Source organism: Macaca mulatta, chromosome 20 (genome assembly GCF_049350105.2).
Source record: "Macaca mulatta isolate MMU2019108-1 chromosome 20, T2T-MMU8v2.0, whole genome shotgun sequence".
Lineage (NCBI taxonomy): Eukaryota > Metazoa > Chordata > Mammalia > Primates > Cercopithecidae > Macaca > Macaca mulatta.
Window position 1 is genome coordinate 11674831 of NC_133425.1, and position 17620 is coordinate 11692450.

The 17620-nt window shown below is 47.4% G+C and overlaps 1 protein-coding gene and 1 long non-coding RNA gene across 11 annotated transcripts in view; one reads left to right on the plus strand and one right to left on the minus strand.

Moving 5' to 3' along the window:
- Positions 1–4339: 4339 nt before the first annotated feature.
- Positions 4340–6712, plus strand: LOC144338380 (uncharacterized). Its single transcript, XR_013412411.1, has 2 exons — positions 4340–5743; positions 6558–6712. It is a non-coding gene; the product is annotated as an uncharacterized LOC144338380 (long non-coding RNA).
- Positions 6713–9238: 2526 nt separating this feature from the next.
- The window catches only part of EMP2 (epithelial membrane protein 2), a 58548-nt gene continuing 50166 nt past the window's right edge, over positions 9239–17620 (minus strand). For 2 of the 10 annotated variants that reach the window (XM_077983892.1, XM_015125595.3), the window contains exon 5: positions 15009–17090. In XM_077983892.1, the coding sequence (XP_077840018.1) occupies positions 16903–17090 (188 nt within the window). In that variant the 3' untranslated portion in view covers positions 15009–16902. 10 annotated transcript variants of the gene reach the window in all.

The window sequence follows — 17620 nt, forward strand, 5'->3', positions numbered from 1 at the left end:
ATAGGAGACAGGTGCTGGAGGAATCAAGACCAACTGGGTTTCCATCCTTGTGGCATCCCACTGGGGAGCCCAGGAGAGGCTCCGAAAGAGAGAATTTGATTGGCCTGGCTTAGGTCATATGCTACAAATCACTTTGATTGACCTCTACAAGAGATTGCCCACAGGGAGGGAGACAGAACGCTCAGAAGGAATTCGGGGTGTTGATGTAGTTTGTATATTTGTCCCCACCCAAATCTCACATTGGTCCTCACCCAAATCTCACATTGAATTGTACTTCCCAGTGTTGGAGGTAGGGCCTGGTTGGAGGTAATTGGATCATGGAGATGGTTTCTTATGAATGGTTCAGCGCCATCCACTTGGTTCTGTCCTTGTGGTGGTGAGTTCTTGTGAGATCTGGTCATTTAAAAGTGTGTGATGACTGGGCGTGGTAGCTCACGCCTGTAATCCCAGCACTTTGGGAGACCGAGGGGGCAGATCACCTGAGGTCATGAGTTTGAGGCCAGACTGCCCAACATGGTGAAACCCTGTCTCTACTAAAAATACAAAATTAGCTGGGGGTGTTGGCACCTGCCTGTAATCCCAGCTACTCAGGAGGCTGAGGCAGGAGAATCACTTGAACCTGGGAGGTGGAGGTTGCAGTGAGCCGAGATCACGCCATTGCACTCCAGCCTGGGCAAAAAGAGTGAAACTCTGTCTCATAAATAAAAATAAATAAATAAATAAATAAATAAATAAATAAATAAAAATGTGTGGCACCCCCACCTTTGCTCCTGCCCTGGCCATGTGACATGCCTGCTTCCCCTTTGCCTTCTGCCATAACTGCAAGCTTCCTGAGGCTTCCCCGGAAGCTGAGCACATGTCAGCATCATGCTTCCCATAAAGCCTGCAGAACCATGAGCCAATTAAACCTCTTTTTTTTTTTTTTTTTTTTTTTTTTGAGACAGAGTTTCTCTCTGTCGCCCAGGCTAGAGTGCAGTGGCGCGATCTCGGCTCACTGCAACCTCCACCTCTTGGGTTCAACTGATTATCCTACCTCAGCCTCCCGAGTAGCTGGGACTACAGGCGCCTGCCACCACACCTGGCTAATTTTTGTAGTTTTAGTAGAGACATGGTCTCACCATATTGGTCAGGCTGGTCTCAAACTCCTGACCTTGTGATCCGCCTGCCTCTGCCTCTCAAAGTGGTGGGATTATGGGTGTGAGGCACCATGTCCAGCCTTAAACCTCTTTTCTTTATAAATTACCTAGTCTCAGATGTTTCTTTCTTTCTTCTCCTCCTCCTCCTCCTCCTTTTTCTTCTTCTTCCTCTTCCTCCTCCTCCTCCTCCTCCTCCTTCTTTTTTTTGAGACTGAGGCTCTGTCACCCAGGCTGGAGTGCAGTGGTGTGATCTTGGCTCACTGCAACCACCACCTCCTGGGTTCAAGCAATTCTCCTGCCTCAGCCTCCCAAGTAGCTGGGACTACAGATGCCCACCACCACACCCAGCTAATTTTTGTATTTTTGGTAAACACGGGGTTTTGCCGTGTTGGCCAGGCTGGTCTTGAACACCTGACCTTAAGTGATCCACCTACCTTGGCCTCCCAAAGTGCTGGGATTACAGGCATGAGCCACCGTGCCCAGCCTGTTATTATATTTTCAAGACACCTCTTAGGGCCACTGTATTTATTGTGCTTAGAGAGGGAAAGAAGAGAACTGACAGGGAAGAAGGAAGCTTCAATGCTCTGGGTCATAACCACCTCCTAAACTGAGCTCATTGGTCTAGTTTACGGAATCAAGCATCCCACAAAGTATTCCCAATTGCAATCACCAATGTCCCTCAATCCAAATCCCTGGAAAGCCTGTCAAAATGGCAGATCACAGGGCCCCAGCCCTTGAGGTTCTGACTCAGCAAGTCTGGTGCACAGCCCAGGAATTTGCAATCTCAAGATGTCCGCCATGGATTCTAAGGCAGAACATCCATACACCATGCTTTAAGCAACTATTTTCCCAGCCAGCAAATTATAAAGACTTTTTCAAGTACAACGAGACAGAAAGCCAGGTGGAACTTAAAATTAGTTGACCTGCTGGCTAAATCTGCTAAGCGGGTACTTGCCCCATATCACCCTCTGGCTCTGCGCATCCTCTGCCAGGAAACAGGCCCAGCTGATGAGGCTGGAGCATAGGGGGCGGAGTCGCCTGTCCTTTAGCAGGTGCTCTGGTTACTGGGTCAACTCACACATGGACAGGGAGGCGGAGCCTGCAGGCCACACCTTGCTATCAAGTGGAGGCAACTCTTTTTCATGTGTGAATATTCTTTTATTTTTTTTTGAGACAGAGTCACTGTCACCCATGCTGGAGTGCAGTGGTGCAATCTCGGCTCACTGCAACCTCTGCCTCCTGGTTTCAAGGGATTCTCCTGCCTCAGCCTCCTGAGTAGTTGGGATTACCAGCACCCGCCACCATGTGGGGTGCTCATTTTTGTATTTTTAGTAGAGATGGGGTTTCACCACGTTGGCCAGGCTGGTCTCAAACTTCTGACCTCAAGTGATCCTCCTGCCACAGCCTCCCAAAGTGCTGGGATTACGGGTGTAAGCCACCACACCCAACCTGGAGGCAACTCTTGAGGTTGGATGTCTGCAGTTCAGACTGAAGGCTCTTAATCCTGCTCGGAACTCCCAACAACCTGCCTCATGTTCATCCCATAGGAAAACCTACAGGATAAGCCAGCAGCTGCTCCACGTGCTAACTGCACACCTTGCTGCTCTTCCTCAACTCCTCTCCTCTCCCAATGACAAGATCATCCACCGCCTGCTCTAGAAGACCCTTCTGATTCAATCCTACCGTTTGCAGCCTCCCCACTTTAGTGGCTTCAGCACTTCTGTAACCATGTTTCAGGTGTCACTGTTTTTTCTTTTCCTTCCTTCCCTCCTTCCCTCTCTTCCTCCCGCCTTTCCTTCCTTCCTTCCTTCCTTCCTTCCTTCCTTCCTTCCTTCTTCCCTCCCTCCCTCCCTCTCTTCTTTCCTTCCTTCATTTTTCCCTCCCTCCCTTGATTCCTCCCTCCCTTCCTCCCCCTCTTCTTTCCTTCCTCCTTCCCTCCCTTCCTTCCTCCTTCCCTCCCTCCCTTCCTTCCTCTCTTCCTCCCTCCCTCCCTCTCTTCCTCTCTCCCTCCCTTCCTTCCTCCCGTCCTTCTTTCCTTCCTCCCTCCCTTCCTTCCTCCCTCTCTTCTTTCCTTCCTTCCTTTTTCCCTCCCTCCCTCCCTCCCTCCCTTCCTTCCTTCCTTCCTTCCTTCCTTCCTTCCTTCCTTCCTTCCTTCCTTCCTTCCTTCTTTCCTTCCTTGAGACAGAGTCCCACTCTGTTGCCCAGGCTGGATGGAGTTCAGTAGCATGATCTTAGCCCACAGCAAGCTCAAACTCCTGGGCTCAAGGAATCCTCTTGCCTCAGTCTTCTGCGTAGCTGGAACTACAAGAGCACACCACCACACCCAGACAATTTTTAAACTTTTGTAGAGATGGGGTCTCTCTATGTTGCCCAGGCTGGTCTCGAACTCCTGGCCTCAGGCAACCCTCCTACCTCAGCTTCCCAAAGGGCTCCCCTCCCTCCCCTCCCTTCCCTTCCCTTCCACTTCCCCTTCATCTCCTTTCCCCTTCCTTCCTATTCCCCTTCCCCTTCCCCCTTCCCTCCCTTCCCTTCCCCTCCCTTCCCTTCCCCTCCCTTCCCTTCCCCTTCACCTCCGTTTCCATTCCCCTTCCCCTTCTCCCTCCCCTCCCTTCCCCTCCCTTCTCTTCCCCTTCCCCTCCCTTCCCCTCCCTTCCCATTCCCCTTCCCCTTCCCCCTCCCCTCCCTTCCCTTCCCCTCCCTTCCTCTTCCCCTCCCTTCCCCTCCCTTTCCATTCCCCTTCCCCCTTCCCTTCCCCTCTCCTTCCCCTCCCCTCCCTTCTCCTCCCTTCCCTTCCCTTCCCTTCCCCTCTCCTCCCTTCCCTTCCCTTCCCCTTCCCCTCTCCTCCCTTCCCTTCCCTTCCTTTCCCTTTCCCTCTCCTCCCTTCCCTTCCCCTCTCCTCCCTTCCGTTCCCTTCCCTTCCCCTCTCCTCCCTTCCCTTCCCCTTCCCCTCTCCTCCCTTCCCTTCTCTTCCCCTTCCCCTCCTCTCCCTACCCCTCCCTTCCCCTTCCCTTCCCCTCCCCTCCCTTCCCTTCCCTTTTTTTTTTGTTTGTTTTTTGAAATGGAGTCTTACTCTGTCGCCCAGGCTGAAGTATAATGCCATGATCTCGGCTCACTGCAACCTCTGCCTCCCGGGTTCAAGTGATTCCCCTGCCTCAGCCTCTGATTGGCTGGGACTATAGGCACGTGCCATCACGCCTGGCTAGTTTTTTTTTTTTTTTTTTTTTTTGTATTTTTAGGAGAGACGGGGTTTCACCATGTCGGTTAGGCTGGTCTCAAACTCCTGACCTCAAGTGATCTGCCTGCCTCAGCTCCCGAAGTGCTGAGATTGCAGGCCACTGGGCCTGGCCTCATTTCCTTTTTGAGACAGTGTCTTGCTCTACTGCTGGAGAGCAGTGGCACAATCACAGCTCACTTAGCCTCAATCTCCTGGGCTCAAGTGATCCTCCCACCTCAGCAGCCTCCTGAGTAGTTGGGGCCACAAGTGTGTGCCACCTCACCTAGCTAATTTTTAAAATTTTTTGTAGAGACAGGGTCACACTACATTGCCCAAGTTGGTCTTGAACTCCTGAGCTCAGGTAATCCTCCTGCTTCAGCCGCCCAAAGTGCCAGGCTTACAAGCATGAGCCACCACATCTGGCCTGCCATCATTTCTTTCTGGATGAGGCAATGGCAGACCACAGCAACTGAACTTCCCTTCCAGGTCAAAAAATAAATAAATAAATAAACATAAAAAAATCTGGGCTTTAAAGTAACCCTGTGCCAAGGTGAAGTAACACCTCTCTTCCCTCACATGTGTTCAGGACCCTGGTGAAATTACACTATTGTCCTTCTACAAACACAGAGAAGCCGTTTCTTCCTGGTTTCTCTGGTCTGTTTGTTCTAGATGATGACAAAAATCGAGCCAATGTGCCCTTTCAGCTTTGTGATGGGGAACATCCTGTGCTGTTCAGAGACGCCAAGGGCCATGGTGGGGGAGACTGTCATTGGCTTTCCTTCCAGATGGGTGTGAGCTGCTCTAGACCAATCACCTTCCCTGGCAATTTGCAATAGCTCCCAGTAGCCCCACCCTCATGGCTGCCAATCACCGTATTTCCTGGTGTATACAGGACCCAACAGCAGTGGCTCTCCCTCGTAGGCAATTTTGTCCCCACCCCTTGCATGGGGCATTTGGCAATGTCTGGAGATATTTTTGGTTGTCACAACAGTGGTAGGGGTTGGGGAGCACTGTTAACATCTAGTGGGTAGAGGCCAGGGATGCTGCCACACATCCTACAGTGTGCATACACGACAGTCCCCACCAAGAATTCTGCAGCCCAAATGTCAATTGTGGTGATGCAGCAAAACTTTACCCTACAGGTATACAATATGGAGTTCTTACAAGAAAAACTTGAGAAAGAAAGAAACTTTTGAAAGAAAACGCTCACAAAGACTTTTCATAATACACCTATTTAAAATGAGTTCAAGGCCGGGTGCGGTAGCTCTTGCCTGTAATCTCAGCACTTTGGGAGGCTGAGACATGCGGATCACTTGAGCCCAGGAGTTCAAGACCAGCCTGAGCAATATGGCGAAATCCCATCTCTACAAAAAAATACAAAAATTAGCCAGGGGTAGTGGCATGTGCCTGTGATCCTCCCACCTACTCGGGAGCTGAGGTGGGAGGATCATTTGAGCCCGGAAGGCAAAGATTGCAGTGAGCTGAGATCTCACTATTGCACTCCAGCTTGGGCGACAGAGTAAGACTCTGTCTCAAAAATAAATAAGTAAATAAATAAATAAAGAGTTCATAATAGGTTTGTACTGAAAATATATTCTTTTTCTCATGCAAGTATAGTCAATTCTACACTGACATTCCGTTGCAAACTAAATCTGTCTCAATGTAGTAATAGTCTACTAACCAAAAAAAAGTACAAAAATCACATGGCTAATCCCATGACTATATATTAATAAATTGAGACAAATGAAAATAGGTACATAGCCATGTTCTAGCAGTAACAGATTTAACTCTAAATTAATCAGGATTTGTGCACATTAGCTTTTATCAGCTGCACTGGGTTTGGCTAAGTTGGATGTGCAATTGGTATCTTTGCTTCAATGCTTTATTGCTATACCATGTTGTCACACACCACCACTAGGGGGTGGTAGTAGTACCTGCTCTTTCACTTTCTGGACGCTTGGCTTCCCCTGGCCATAAAGCAAATGCATTGGAAGCTGGAAAATTTTGAGATACATGTTTTGAGGGAGGAGTAGAGATTCATACTACATATTGACATGTAAAACATTTTGGGTTTGGGCGTGGTGGCTCATGCCTGTAATCCCAACACTTTGGGAAGCTGAGATGGGCAGATCACTTGAGGTCAGGAGTTCGAGACCACCCTGGCCAACATGGTGAAACCTTGTCTCTACTAAAAATACAAAAATTAGCTGGGGGTGGGTCGGGCATAGTGGCTCACGCCTGTAATCCCAGCACTTTGGGAGGCTGAGGCAGGCGGATCATTAGGTCAGGAGTTTGAGACAAGCCTGACCAACATCGTGAAACCCTGTCTCTACTAAAACGAAAATTAGGCGGAAGTGGTGGGTGGCGCGTGCCTGTAATATCAGCTACTCAGGAGGCTGAGGCAGGAGAATCGCTTGAACCCGGGAAGCGGAGGTTGCAGTGAGCCAAGATTGTGCCACTGCACTCCAGCATGGGCAACAGAGCGAGACTCTGTTTATTAAAAAAAAAAAAAAAAAAAATTAGCTGGAGGTAATGACACATGCCTTTAATTCCACCTACTCAGGAGGCTCAGGCAGAAGAATTGCTTGAACCTGGGAGGTGAAGGTTGCAATGAGCCAAAATCATGTCACTGCACTCCAGCCTGGGTGACAGAGTGAGACTCTGTCTTAAAAACAAACAAACAAAAAAAACACTTTGGGAAGCCAAGGTGGAAGATTGCTTGAGCCCAGGAATTCCAGATTGCCTGGGAAACATAGCAAGACCCTATCTCCCCAAAAATAAAAAATTAGCCAGATGTGGTGGTGCATGCTCATGGTCCCTGCTACTTGGGAGGCTTAGATGGGAAGATTGCTTGAGCCCAGGAGGTTGAAGCTGCAGTGAGCTATGAGTTTGTCACTGCACTCCAACCTGGGTGACAGAGTGAGACTCTGTCTCAAAAAGGAAAAAAAAAAAAAAAGTTAAGTATGTAACAGTGCAGACTATACATAATATAGCAAAGAATATGTAGGTATGATATGGATGAATATGGTTTGGGATTAGCTGTGGGTAGACAGGGAACTGGACTTGATAGGATTTAGTAGACATTTGATATTTTGTTTGCCCAACATCTGAACTTCCCTCGTATGTTGGGGAATTCCCTTCCCTCTGAGTCTTGGTGGGTTGCAGAACTAACCACCACGATGTAAACTGAAGTTGGCTGCTCATCATTTCCCAACCTTCCCTGCAGCCAGGACATGGTCATGTGATCCAGGCTTCACCAATCAGAGGCACCATGCCAGGCTCCCAATCCACAGAAGGCGGGATAGCACAGGTGCAAATATTGACTGCAAATGGTACCATCTTGTGGTGATGGCAGTGGTTTTCTTTTTTTGTTTTTTGAGATGGGGTCTTGCTCTGTTGCCAGGTTAGAGTGCAGTGGTGCCATCTCAGCTCACTGCAACTTCCGCCTCCTGGGTTCAAGTGATTCTCCCGCCTCAGCCTCAAAAGTGGCTGGGAGTACAGGCATGCATAGCCATGCCCAGCTAAGTTTTGTATTTTTAGTAGAGACAAGGTTTCACCATGTTGGCCAGGATGGTCTTGATCTCTTGACCTCGTGATCCACCTGCCTCGGCCTCCCAAAGTGCTGAGATTACAGGTGTGAGCCACTGTGCCCCACCCCGACAGCAGTGGGTTTCTTACCAAATTGTTCTGTGGAACGATCTGAGGCAACTGGGGGGGATTTGGCTGCATGCTTTCAAGCCTGGGCACTACTAGCTTTCCCTTTAATAAATTTCCTTTCTGTTTAAATCAGCCAGAGTCACTATTGCTTGCAACTAAGACCCTTGACTAATACTAAGTTTGGTAGCTTATGTTGGTGCTGCAAGCAACAGACACTCATGTGGAATTGGCTGAATGGCAGTGGCAGGTCAGAGGGCAATGGAGACTGTTATTCAGGCTGGGAAGCTGTCACCCTTGTCACGCTATGGCAAAACATTTGGTTTAGACAAAATTTTTCTGGAAAGGGCCAGATAGTAAATATTTCGGACTTTGTGGTCTATATGGTCTCTATTGAGACTACCCAACTCTGCTTTGGAAAGCATCCATGAATGCTATGTAAATGAGTGGGTGTGGCTGTGTCCCAATAAAACTTAATTTACAAAATCAGGTGGTGGGCTGGACGTGGTCCATGGGCCATAGCTGAAGCCTGGTTCAAACTGTCACCTATTTTACACCAACCATGAACCTGTGGATGTTGTAGTATCAGGAGAAACTGGAGAAATACAACAGGATGTTGGCAAGTTCAACTTCATAGACCCTTCAGTAAGATCCAACAAGAAAAAGTAAATCTTCGGTCAAACATGGTCCAATGGCAAAATGGAAGCAAATGTGGCTTTGCTAAGATTCCTTCTGCCTGAAGCCTGCAATCTACATTGATGGAGAATCCAAAGATTCAGAGAGTTACAGAAATAAACAAGTCAAGTGCTAGACCAGGAGTTGATAAACTTTCTCTTATGAAGTGCCGATAGTATATATTTCAGGCGTTGCAGGCCACATAAGGTTTTGTTTTTGTTTTTGTTTTTTGTTTTTTGTTTTGAGACAGAGTTTCGCTCTTGTCACCCAGGCTGGAGTGCAGTGGCGTGATCTTGGCTCACTGCAACCTCCGCCTCCGAGGTTCAAGCAATTCTCCTGCCTCAGCCTCCTGAGTAACTGGGATTACAGGCACCCGCCACCATACCTGGCTAATTTTTTGTATTTTTAGTAGAGACGAGGTTTCATCATGTTGGCCAGGCTGGTCTTAAACTCCTGATCTCAGGTTATTCACCCACCTCGGCCTCCCAGAATACAGGTATTACAGGCATGAGCCACCATGCCCAGCCGACATAAAGTCTTTGTTGTATATTCTTCTTTGCATTATTTTACTTTTTTTTTTTTCCTTAAAGACAGAGTCTTGCTCTGTTGCCCAGGCTGGAATGCAGTGGCATGATCTCAGCTCACTGCAACCTCCACTGCCCTGGTTCAAATGATTCTCCTGCCTCAGCCTCCCAGATAGCTGGGATTACAGGCGCCCACCACCACACCTGGCTAAGTTTTGTATTTTTAGTAGAGATGGAGTATCACCATGTTGGCCAGGCTGGTATCAAACTCCTGATCTCAAGTGATCCACCCACTTCGGCCTCCCAAAGTGCTGGGATTACAGGTGTGGGTCACTGCGCCCGGCCTACAACATTTTTTTCCTTTTTGATGAAACAGAGTCTCACTCTGTTGCCCAAGCTGGAGTGCAGCGGCAAGATCACGGCTTACTGCAGCCTTCACCTCCCAAGCTCAAGCAATCTTCCTGCCTCAGCCTCTCAGGTAGCTGGGACCACAGGCCTCCGCCACCATTCACAGTTTGCCTTTTTTTTGTTTTGGTAGAAACAGTGTTTTGTGATGTTGCCTAGGTTGGTCTCAAATTCCTGGGCTCAAGCGATCCTCCTGTCTCACTCTCCCAAAGTGCTGGGATTACCAGTGTGAGTCACTGTACCCAGCCATTTTCACAACTTTTTAAGAACGCAAAATAAATTCTCAGCTTGTAAACCATATAAAAGCAAATAATCTGCTAAGCCCTGCTATAAACTAAGGATCAATAGTGTGGCTGCAAAAAGCTAAGCAGAAGATAAGATATATGGGATTCCAGCAAAAGATATGCTAGGTCCTTTAGTATTTTTCATCAGACAGAGGGACAGGCAGAGAGAGAGAGCTCAGATTAGAAGGGCTTTGCAGTTATTGCCTCAAGGCTGCAGTAAAGCTCAGAGGCATGGGGCCAGGATTTATGTGGCTCAAATTATTAGGCCCATCACATAAAAGCCATAGGCAGAATTACCTACATAAGCCACTACTGGATTCCTGTCAAATTCTCTGTGATAATAAATGTTTTGTACTTTGGGGAAAAAAAAAAAAAAAAGTAAAGACAAGATCTTGCATGGCCAAAGGAATCCCATCCGTGACTGAGAAGGGCCTCTAACTGTGCAACCCTGAAAATCACCTCTGAGACACTAGGCCTCACACCCGGAGGAAGAAAGAAAGGACCTCCTCCACACTGCCCATCTTAAATCTGACCACAGGGGACAGTGGATGAGAGAGATGGTTCCACTGAGCAGAACCAAGAGCAACGGATTGAGCATCCACAAGTCTCCCTCCCGCCAGGGAAGCGGCTTCCTGCTATTTGTGACCACTAATGAACCTGTGGCCACTGGACATTGATTCTCTGCCTGTCCCTTTTCCAAGGGGACAATTCATGGTGACACCCTGTGCCTTTGTCTCCATTACATACTAGGGACTTTTGGGAGGACATGATTGAACCTTTAGTCACCCATTACCAGGCCATAAGGAGCCCCAACTGGACCCCATTGAGATCACAGCATATCACCCATAGCCCTGGAGTGGGAGCTGGAAGTGGAAACTGGTTGAGACTTCAGGTTAGATGCCTCTTGGAAAGGGGTTAGTTCATTTCATGAATGTGTAAGAATTTTTATTTTTTGAAACAGTTTCTGTTGCCCAGGCTAGAGTGCAGTGGCATGATCACAGCTCACTGTAGCCTTGACCTCCCAGGTTTAAGCGATTCTCCGCCTCAGCCTCCTGAGAAGTTGGGACTACAGGAGCACACCACCATGCCTAGCTAATTTTTCAGTTTTTATAGAGATGGGGTCTCACTGTGCTGCCCAGGCTGATCTCAAACTAATGACCTCAAGTGATCCTTCTGCCTTCACTTCCCAGTGATGGGATTACAAGCGTGAGCCACTGCACCCAGACCCTCATGTTTACATAATTTGATCTCACTCCTGACTCCAGCCAAGTACTGGGGCAATGATGAGTGAGTGTGTTACCCAAGATGGACCCATCAGAATCTAGCCCTGGAAACTTGAAACTGAGACTAATATCATCTAGATCAAGGCAGGGACTAAGTTCATCAAGGCAATGGGTGATGTGCTGTGATCTCAATGGGGTCCAGTTGGGGTTCCTTATGGCCTGCTAATGGGTGGCTAAAGGTTCAATCATGTCCTCCCAAAAGTCCCTAGTATGTAATGGAGACAAAGACACAGGATGTCACCGTAACACCTAGCACAATGCTTGTACCATTACAGCTATGCAAATATTTGGTGAATGAATGAATGAATGAGAGGCTGATTTCCTGAATTGAAGAAATACGAAATTGAGTGTTCTGGGATGATCATCATCCCCCAGCCACATGGAAAAAAAAAATCCAATCTAGAAACACAAAGAAGGCAGACAGTAGTCTCTGAAGATTTTAGTTTGCAAACCCTGTGTGACAGTAAGGAAATGAGTGTTCTCAAGATACAAAGATAGCTTTTGCTACCTTTGGCATTCCTTAGATAGAAGTTAGAGGGATCTCTTTCTCTCTCTCCTTCTCTCTCTCCTTCTCTCTCTGTCTGAATTTTTCAGTTTTCAGCAGAGTATGCAGTAGAAAATAGTCTCATTCCATCATGACCTCATCCTTTAAAGCAGAGGTCTTTATTAAATACAAATGAAATGAAAGAACACAATCTAGTAACAATGAACAGGAAGGCTGAAAAAAAAGAACAGGATCAGTCATTTGTGGGGATCCCTGAGAAGTGAAAAAATTGGGCTACTTGTTCAAATACGAAGAACTTTAAAGCTGAGCGCAGTGGCTCCCACTGGCAATTCCAATGCTTTGGGGAGCCAAGGTGGGAGGATAACATGAGCCCAGGAGTTCAAAGCCAGCATAGGCAACATAGTGAGACCACCCCCCGCCATAAAAGAATGAATGAATGGATGGATGGATGAACGAATACATAAATTTTAGGAGCATTCTTCTCCATGACTATGAAATATTTATTTCTTGTAAGAATGTTCTACTTGATGCCAGACACAGTGAGTGGCTCACATCTGCAATCCCAGCACTTTGGGAGGCCAAGGCAGGAGGATCGCTTGAGGCCAGGAGTTCTAGACCAGCATAGGCAACATAGCGAGACTTTGTCTCTACAAGAGATATATATAAAATAATTTAAAATGGCACGAGCAGATCATTCTCCCAAGCATGGGGGCCTTGGATGCATGGAACTGTGTGCAACTACACAGGTTGCAGGGCTGCAAAGCTGGCTCCATTAAAGAAGCAGAGGGAGACTGTCCAGTGATAAATTGTCCATTTATCAATTGCTCACTGTAAAAACCATACATTATTATCTTGATGAGAAATCGACTGACCCCCTGCCCCTCAAAACGGCAGCATTCTCCCCTAGAGGTCATCATCGTTGGGAACATTAGAGTCTTGCTCTGGGCAATCTGGTTTTAAACTTTATTTTCCATGTACAGTTTCAGATTATACAAAACATAGAAAATAGACTATTTTAAAGGTACATTAAGTAGGAAGTTCCTAACTACCCTAAAATCACAAACCAAGATTCCAAATGAACCTCTAGGCCTTGCCCTAACATTTCCCCAACACCACAAAACTGGCCAACTTGCTCTATTGTAAGTAACCTTTTAACTATTAGCGAGTTTAGTAATATCCCGTAAGGCAGATTTTAAACTATGATACAGCTTCTATCTAGGCCACTGTGTTTAGTGTGTTTACAAACAGGCTTGGAGTTCTCGGTTTCTTCATCATCAGTGAACACAGAGCATCCTAGAGCACCAGCCTGTTCATGAGGGGTGTGCACAAAAGCACGCAAACTATAGCAGAGTGTGTGGGAGTGAGGAGGTCTGATGTTCCTGTATTCAGGTATATGTATACACATTCACACAGACCAACAAGTCAAGCATTCTCCAAACTCATTTGAACAGAGACCCAAAATAATTTTAATGCAAATAACAAAATGAGTTAGTCTCCATCACATCGCCCCTCAATGAAAGAATTACAGTACTTTATAAAAATGTCATAAAATGCGCAAACTACGGTTCCTTCAAATACAGTTGATGCTATCTTTGGTCCTAATATTTGCTTCTTGGATGTCGACTAATTTTGTTGTTGTTATTGTTCTTGAATAACTGGTAATAAGCACCAAGTGGCGGCAGATTCTACCTACAGGTGAGAAGCTTGGATGTTTTCTCCCTGATGTTGTCATTTCTTTCCAACTTCCCAAATCCGTGTCACACAGCAGGGAAGAGGCATCTCTCATGTCTCAAAAAACCTTAATGGCACAGGTGGGTGTGGGCACTGAATGTTGTACAGTAGTGGCAACCAGCCAGGAAAATCCACAGGGTCATTTCAGACTGCATTCAACACAGATACTCACGTAGCCCTGACGTTTCTTGTGAAGGGAATTCACGTATTGCTTGGAGGGGGTTGATCTCTGGTTCTAAGGTGTTTTGTTGCCAGTGTGACTACCAGAAAATTATAGATGGCTGGGCACAGTGGCTCACGCCTGTAATCCCAGCACTTTGGAAGGCTGAGACGGTGGATCACCTGAGGTCGGGAGTTCAAGACCAGCCTGACCAACATGGAGAAACCCCATCTCTACTAAAAATACAAAAATTAGCTGGGCGTGGTGGCGTGCGCCTGTAATCCCAGCTACTCAGGAGGCTGAGGCAGGAGAATCACTTGAACCCAGGAGGCAGAGGTTGCAGTGAGCCAAGATGGTGCCATTGCACCACTCCAGCCTGGGCAACAAGAGCGAAATTCAGCGGAAAAAAAAAAAAAAAGAAGAAAATTATAGGAAAGCCACCAAGGTAGAAAGTTTCAAGGGAACTTAAGATTCAACTTCCTCTATGAGCCTGGCTAGCATCCTGTTAATCCTAGGGGTGTAAACCACATTCTTGCCCACGATATGATCAGTGATAGTATCTCATGGAGGCAGGAGGTGACATTTGTCCTGTCTCTGGCCCCAGGCCACCCCGTACTGCATTGGCGGCTTCTCCATAGGGAGGGGGTCATATCTCAGAGTCCAAACTTCATGAGGGCAGGGGAGATATCTGAATTTGCTCACCCCTGTATTTTCAGAGCCCCACACAGTGCCTGGAACATGATAAACATTTAATACTATCTGTCAAAAACAAATGAATGAAAGAGTAGATGCAAAGAGCCAATCTTGCATTGAAGAGATATCCATGGTGGCCCTAAAACTACTCAAGCCAGACGTGTCTTCAGCTCCACTGGAACTGAGCTGGTGGCAAATCATCACTCCACTCAGCAGAAGGTCAAGTGCACAAGTATTTAAATAGCACAAGGTCTCACACCCCCTCCCAGGACAGCCCCCAGCATCCTGCTCCAACTTAAGCAGAAAAAAACAATGAGGTGCAAACAGCTTCTCTCCTGGGATGGTTCCTGGGTGGCCTGCATTGCCACAAGGCACATCAGGCTTTGATCCTGAAGGACGAGCCCCTAAAAGCCCTATTTCTCACCACAGTCTTAAAATCACCTTCAAAACATTCACCCAGACCCGCTGAATCAGCCTGTCCCAAGTGGCATGGGAACCCCTAAAGCTTGAAAACTCTGGCTCTATGGGACCCTCTCACCACATTTACTGTTGGGACCATGGGCCTCTCCACAGACATGTTTTCTGGGTGTTACAGACAGGTACTGTCCAATAAATGTCATCTGCACGAACTGAATGGAGCTATATTTAGACTGATCCAAATGCCTAAATGCTTCCAGGAGCATTTAAAAATAGGCACGCATAAAGCAGATTCCCTCCCATGTCACAGGTCTCGATTTTGAATTATTTTATTTTATATGTATTTTTTGAGACAGTCTCAGACTGTCGCCCGGGTTGGAGTGCAGCGGTGCAATCTCGGCTCACTGCAACCTCCACCTCCCAGGTTCAAGTGATTCTCCTTGCCTCAGCCTCCCAAGTAGTTGGTATTACAGGCACCTGCCACCATGCCTGGCTAATTTTGTTGTATTTTTAGTAGAGACAGGGTTTCACTATGTTGGCCAGGCTAGTCTTAAACTCCTGACTTCGTGATCCACCTGCCTCAGCCTTCCAAAGTGCTGGGATTACAGGTGTGAGCCACTGCACCCAGATGATTTTGAATTCTTAGTGGCGTTCTTTGCAGCCTCCATCACAGTGTGTAATTAGTTTCTTTTTTTGAGATGGAGTCTCGCTCTGTTGCCTAGGCTGGAGTGCAGTGGCACAATCTTGGCTCACTGCAACCTCTGCCTCCTGGTTCAAGTGATTCTCCTGCCTCCGCCTCCTGATAGCTGGGATTACAGGTGCGCATCACCATGCCCAGCTCATTTTTGTATTTTTAGTAGAGACGGGGTTTCACCATTTTGGCCAGGCTGGTCTCGAACTCCTGACCTCAGGTGATCTACCCGCCTTGGCCTCCCAAAGTACTGGGATTACAACGGTGAGCCACTGCACACAGCCAGTTTTTCTAATTAAGTTTTAATCTATCTTCTCCACTAGGCCATGAGCCCTAAGAGGACATTGTTTTGAGAGGGTATCCCCTGTGCCTGGCACACGCATGCAAGTCATGATTTATGTTGATGAATGAATGAATGAATGAATGAATGAATGGTGGGTGGGTCCTCTGAGGCTCTAGAAATAGGGGTGAGAGGCCAGCCAGGTGTAGCATAAAGGGCTGGACAAGAAGGGAGAGGCCTTCTGGGATAGGATAGGAAGGAGGCTGCACCCCACTCCCTGAAGGTGTCTATGAGTTCACATGGCCCAGGAATGGGGTTTGGGGGCCCTAGATGTAGACAGCTGTGGCAATGGAGGCCAAGGTTTTGGCCTGCTGTGGGGGTTACATTCACCTCCCCATCTCCACATGATGACATCCTAGCATTTTTGAGGCAGTTCTGCTCACCCGGCCCAGGGACTATGGTCCCAACTCCAATGCATCTGAAGCGTTGCCCAGGGAGCGTGTTAGAAATGCAGATTCCCCAGCCCCATCCCTTGAAGACTCCGATTCTGTAGATCTGGGGTGAGGGGGGTGCGCTGTAGGTCTTGCCTGAAGGTGAGTCGAAATCTGGCACACAGGTAAAGGATCACCATTCCTAAGGCAAGCAGGTGACACTGTTGGCAAATTGAGGTGAGACTTTTTCTGACCTGCCCCTATGCCAGAGGGTTGTTTGAGCTCTGGTTTGGATACAGACAGAATGCCAGGGGCTACACCTGCTTCTCACTTGGAACTCGGCCTAAACCTCTCAGGAAGCTGTCATTCTTCTATACCGCACTTCACCCTCTTCCACCCACCACTAGCAGAGAGATTCGGGCGGGGCTTGGGCCGGCTGAAACCTATAGGAAGCGCATCCCCAGAGACCCGGCTTTCCCAGCCTCTCGTCTCCTCCCATCACAGCCCCACAGTTAAGAAATGTCCGGTCGAGCGCTTTTGGATTTGAGCATTGCTGGATTTTTGCTTGTGTCTTGCTGAGACTTTTGAGTGGGCAGGAGTTCTGAATACCAGCCTTCATAGTCTATTCTCTGATCTCAAGAATGCAAAAACTCTTCTCTCTTTTGGATTTTTTTTCTTTTTTCTTTTTTTTTTTTCTTTTTGGCTTTTAAAGGAAACAATACGTTTGCTAGAAAAACCTCAAAAAAATAATGATTATATACAAAATGGTTATCTGAATGTGGATTCTGTACGGCAGTGAAAGCAACCCAGCTCCGGGCTCTATTTGCGCTTCCTCAGTATCAGGTACATCATGCCGCTGACGAAGGTGCAGGCGAACGCCACCCATGCCAGGATGTAGGAGTAGCCGTAGCTGCCGCCTTCGGTCATGTAATAGAATTGCATGTTTTTCTCGTGAATATCTTCACGCCTGTCTGTATAAATGGAGGCCGCAATCATGACACACAGACCTGTCAGGAAGAAAGGTGAATTTTGAATAAATCATGGACCACAGCGCACCCTGGGTACAAACTTCAGCTTTTACTCTTTGTTTATTATTATTTTGTTGAAGAGACAGGATTTTGTCATGTCACCCAGGCTGGTCTTGAACTCCTGAGTTCAAGCAATCCGCCTGCCTTGGCCTCTCAAAGTGCTGGGATTACAGACGTGAGCCACCGCGGCCAGCCTTAAGCTCTTGTTATTAACAGGTATTTATTTTAGTCTATTGGAAAAATTACAACTGATGTTTTGTGGAAGGATATTGTCACCTACCCTGTAGCTATTTTGCTTCCCATTCCTGCTAACTAAACCCAGTTTTGTTTGGGCAGCCACATCACCAACCCAGAGCGTGAACAGATGTGTCCCGTAGACAGGAAGCAGTTTAGGTTTTCTGTGGGCCATAGTCACACAAGTCCGCCACAGTTGCATGACAACACCCATAGAAGATACAAAAATGAATGATAATGGTGGTGTTACAATAAAATTTTATTTACAAAAACAC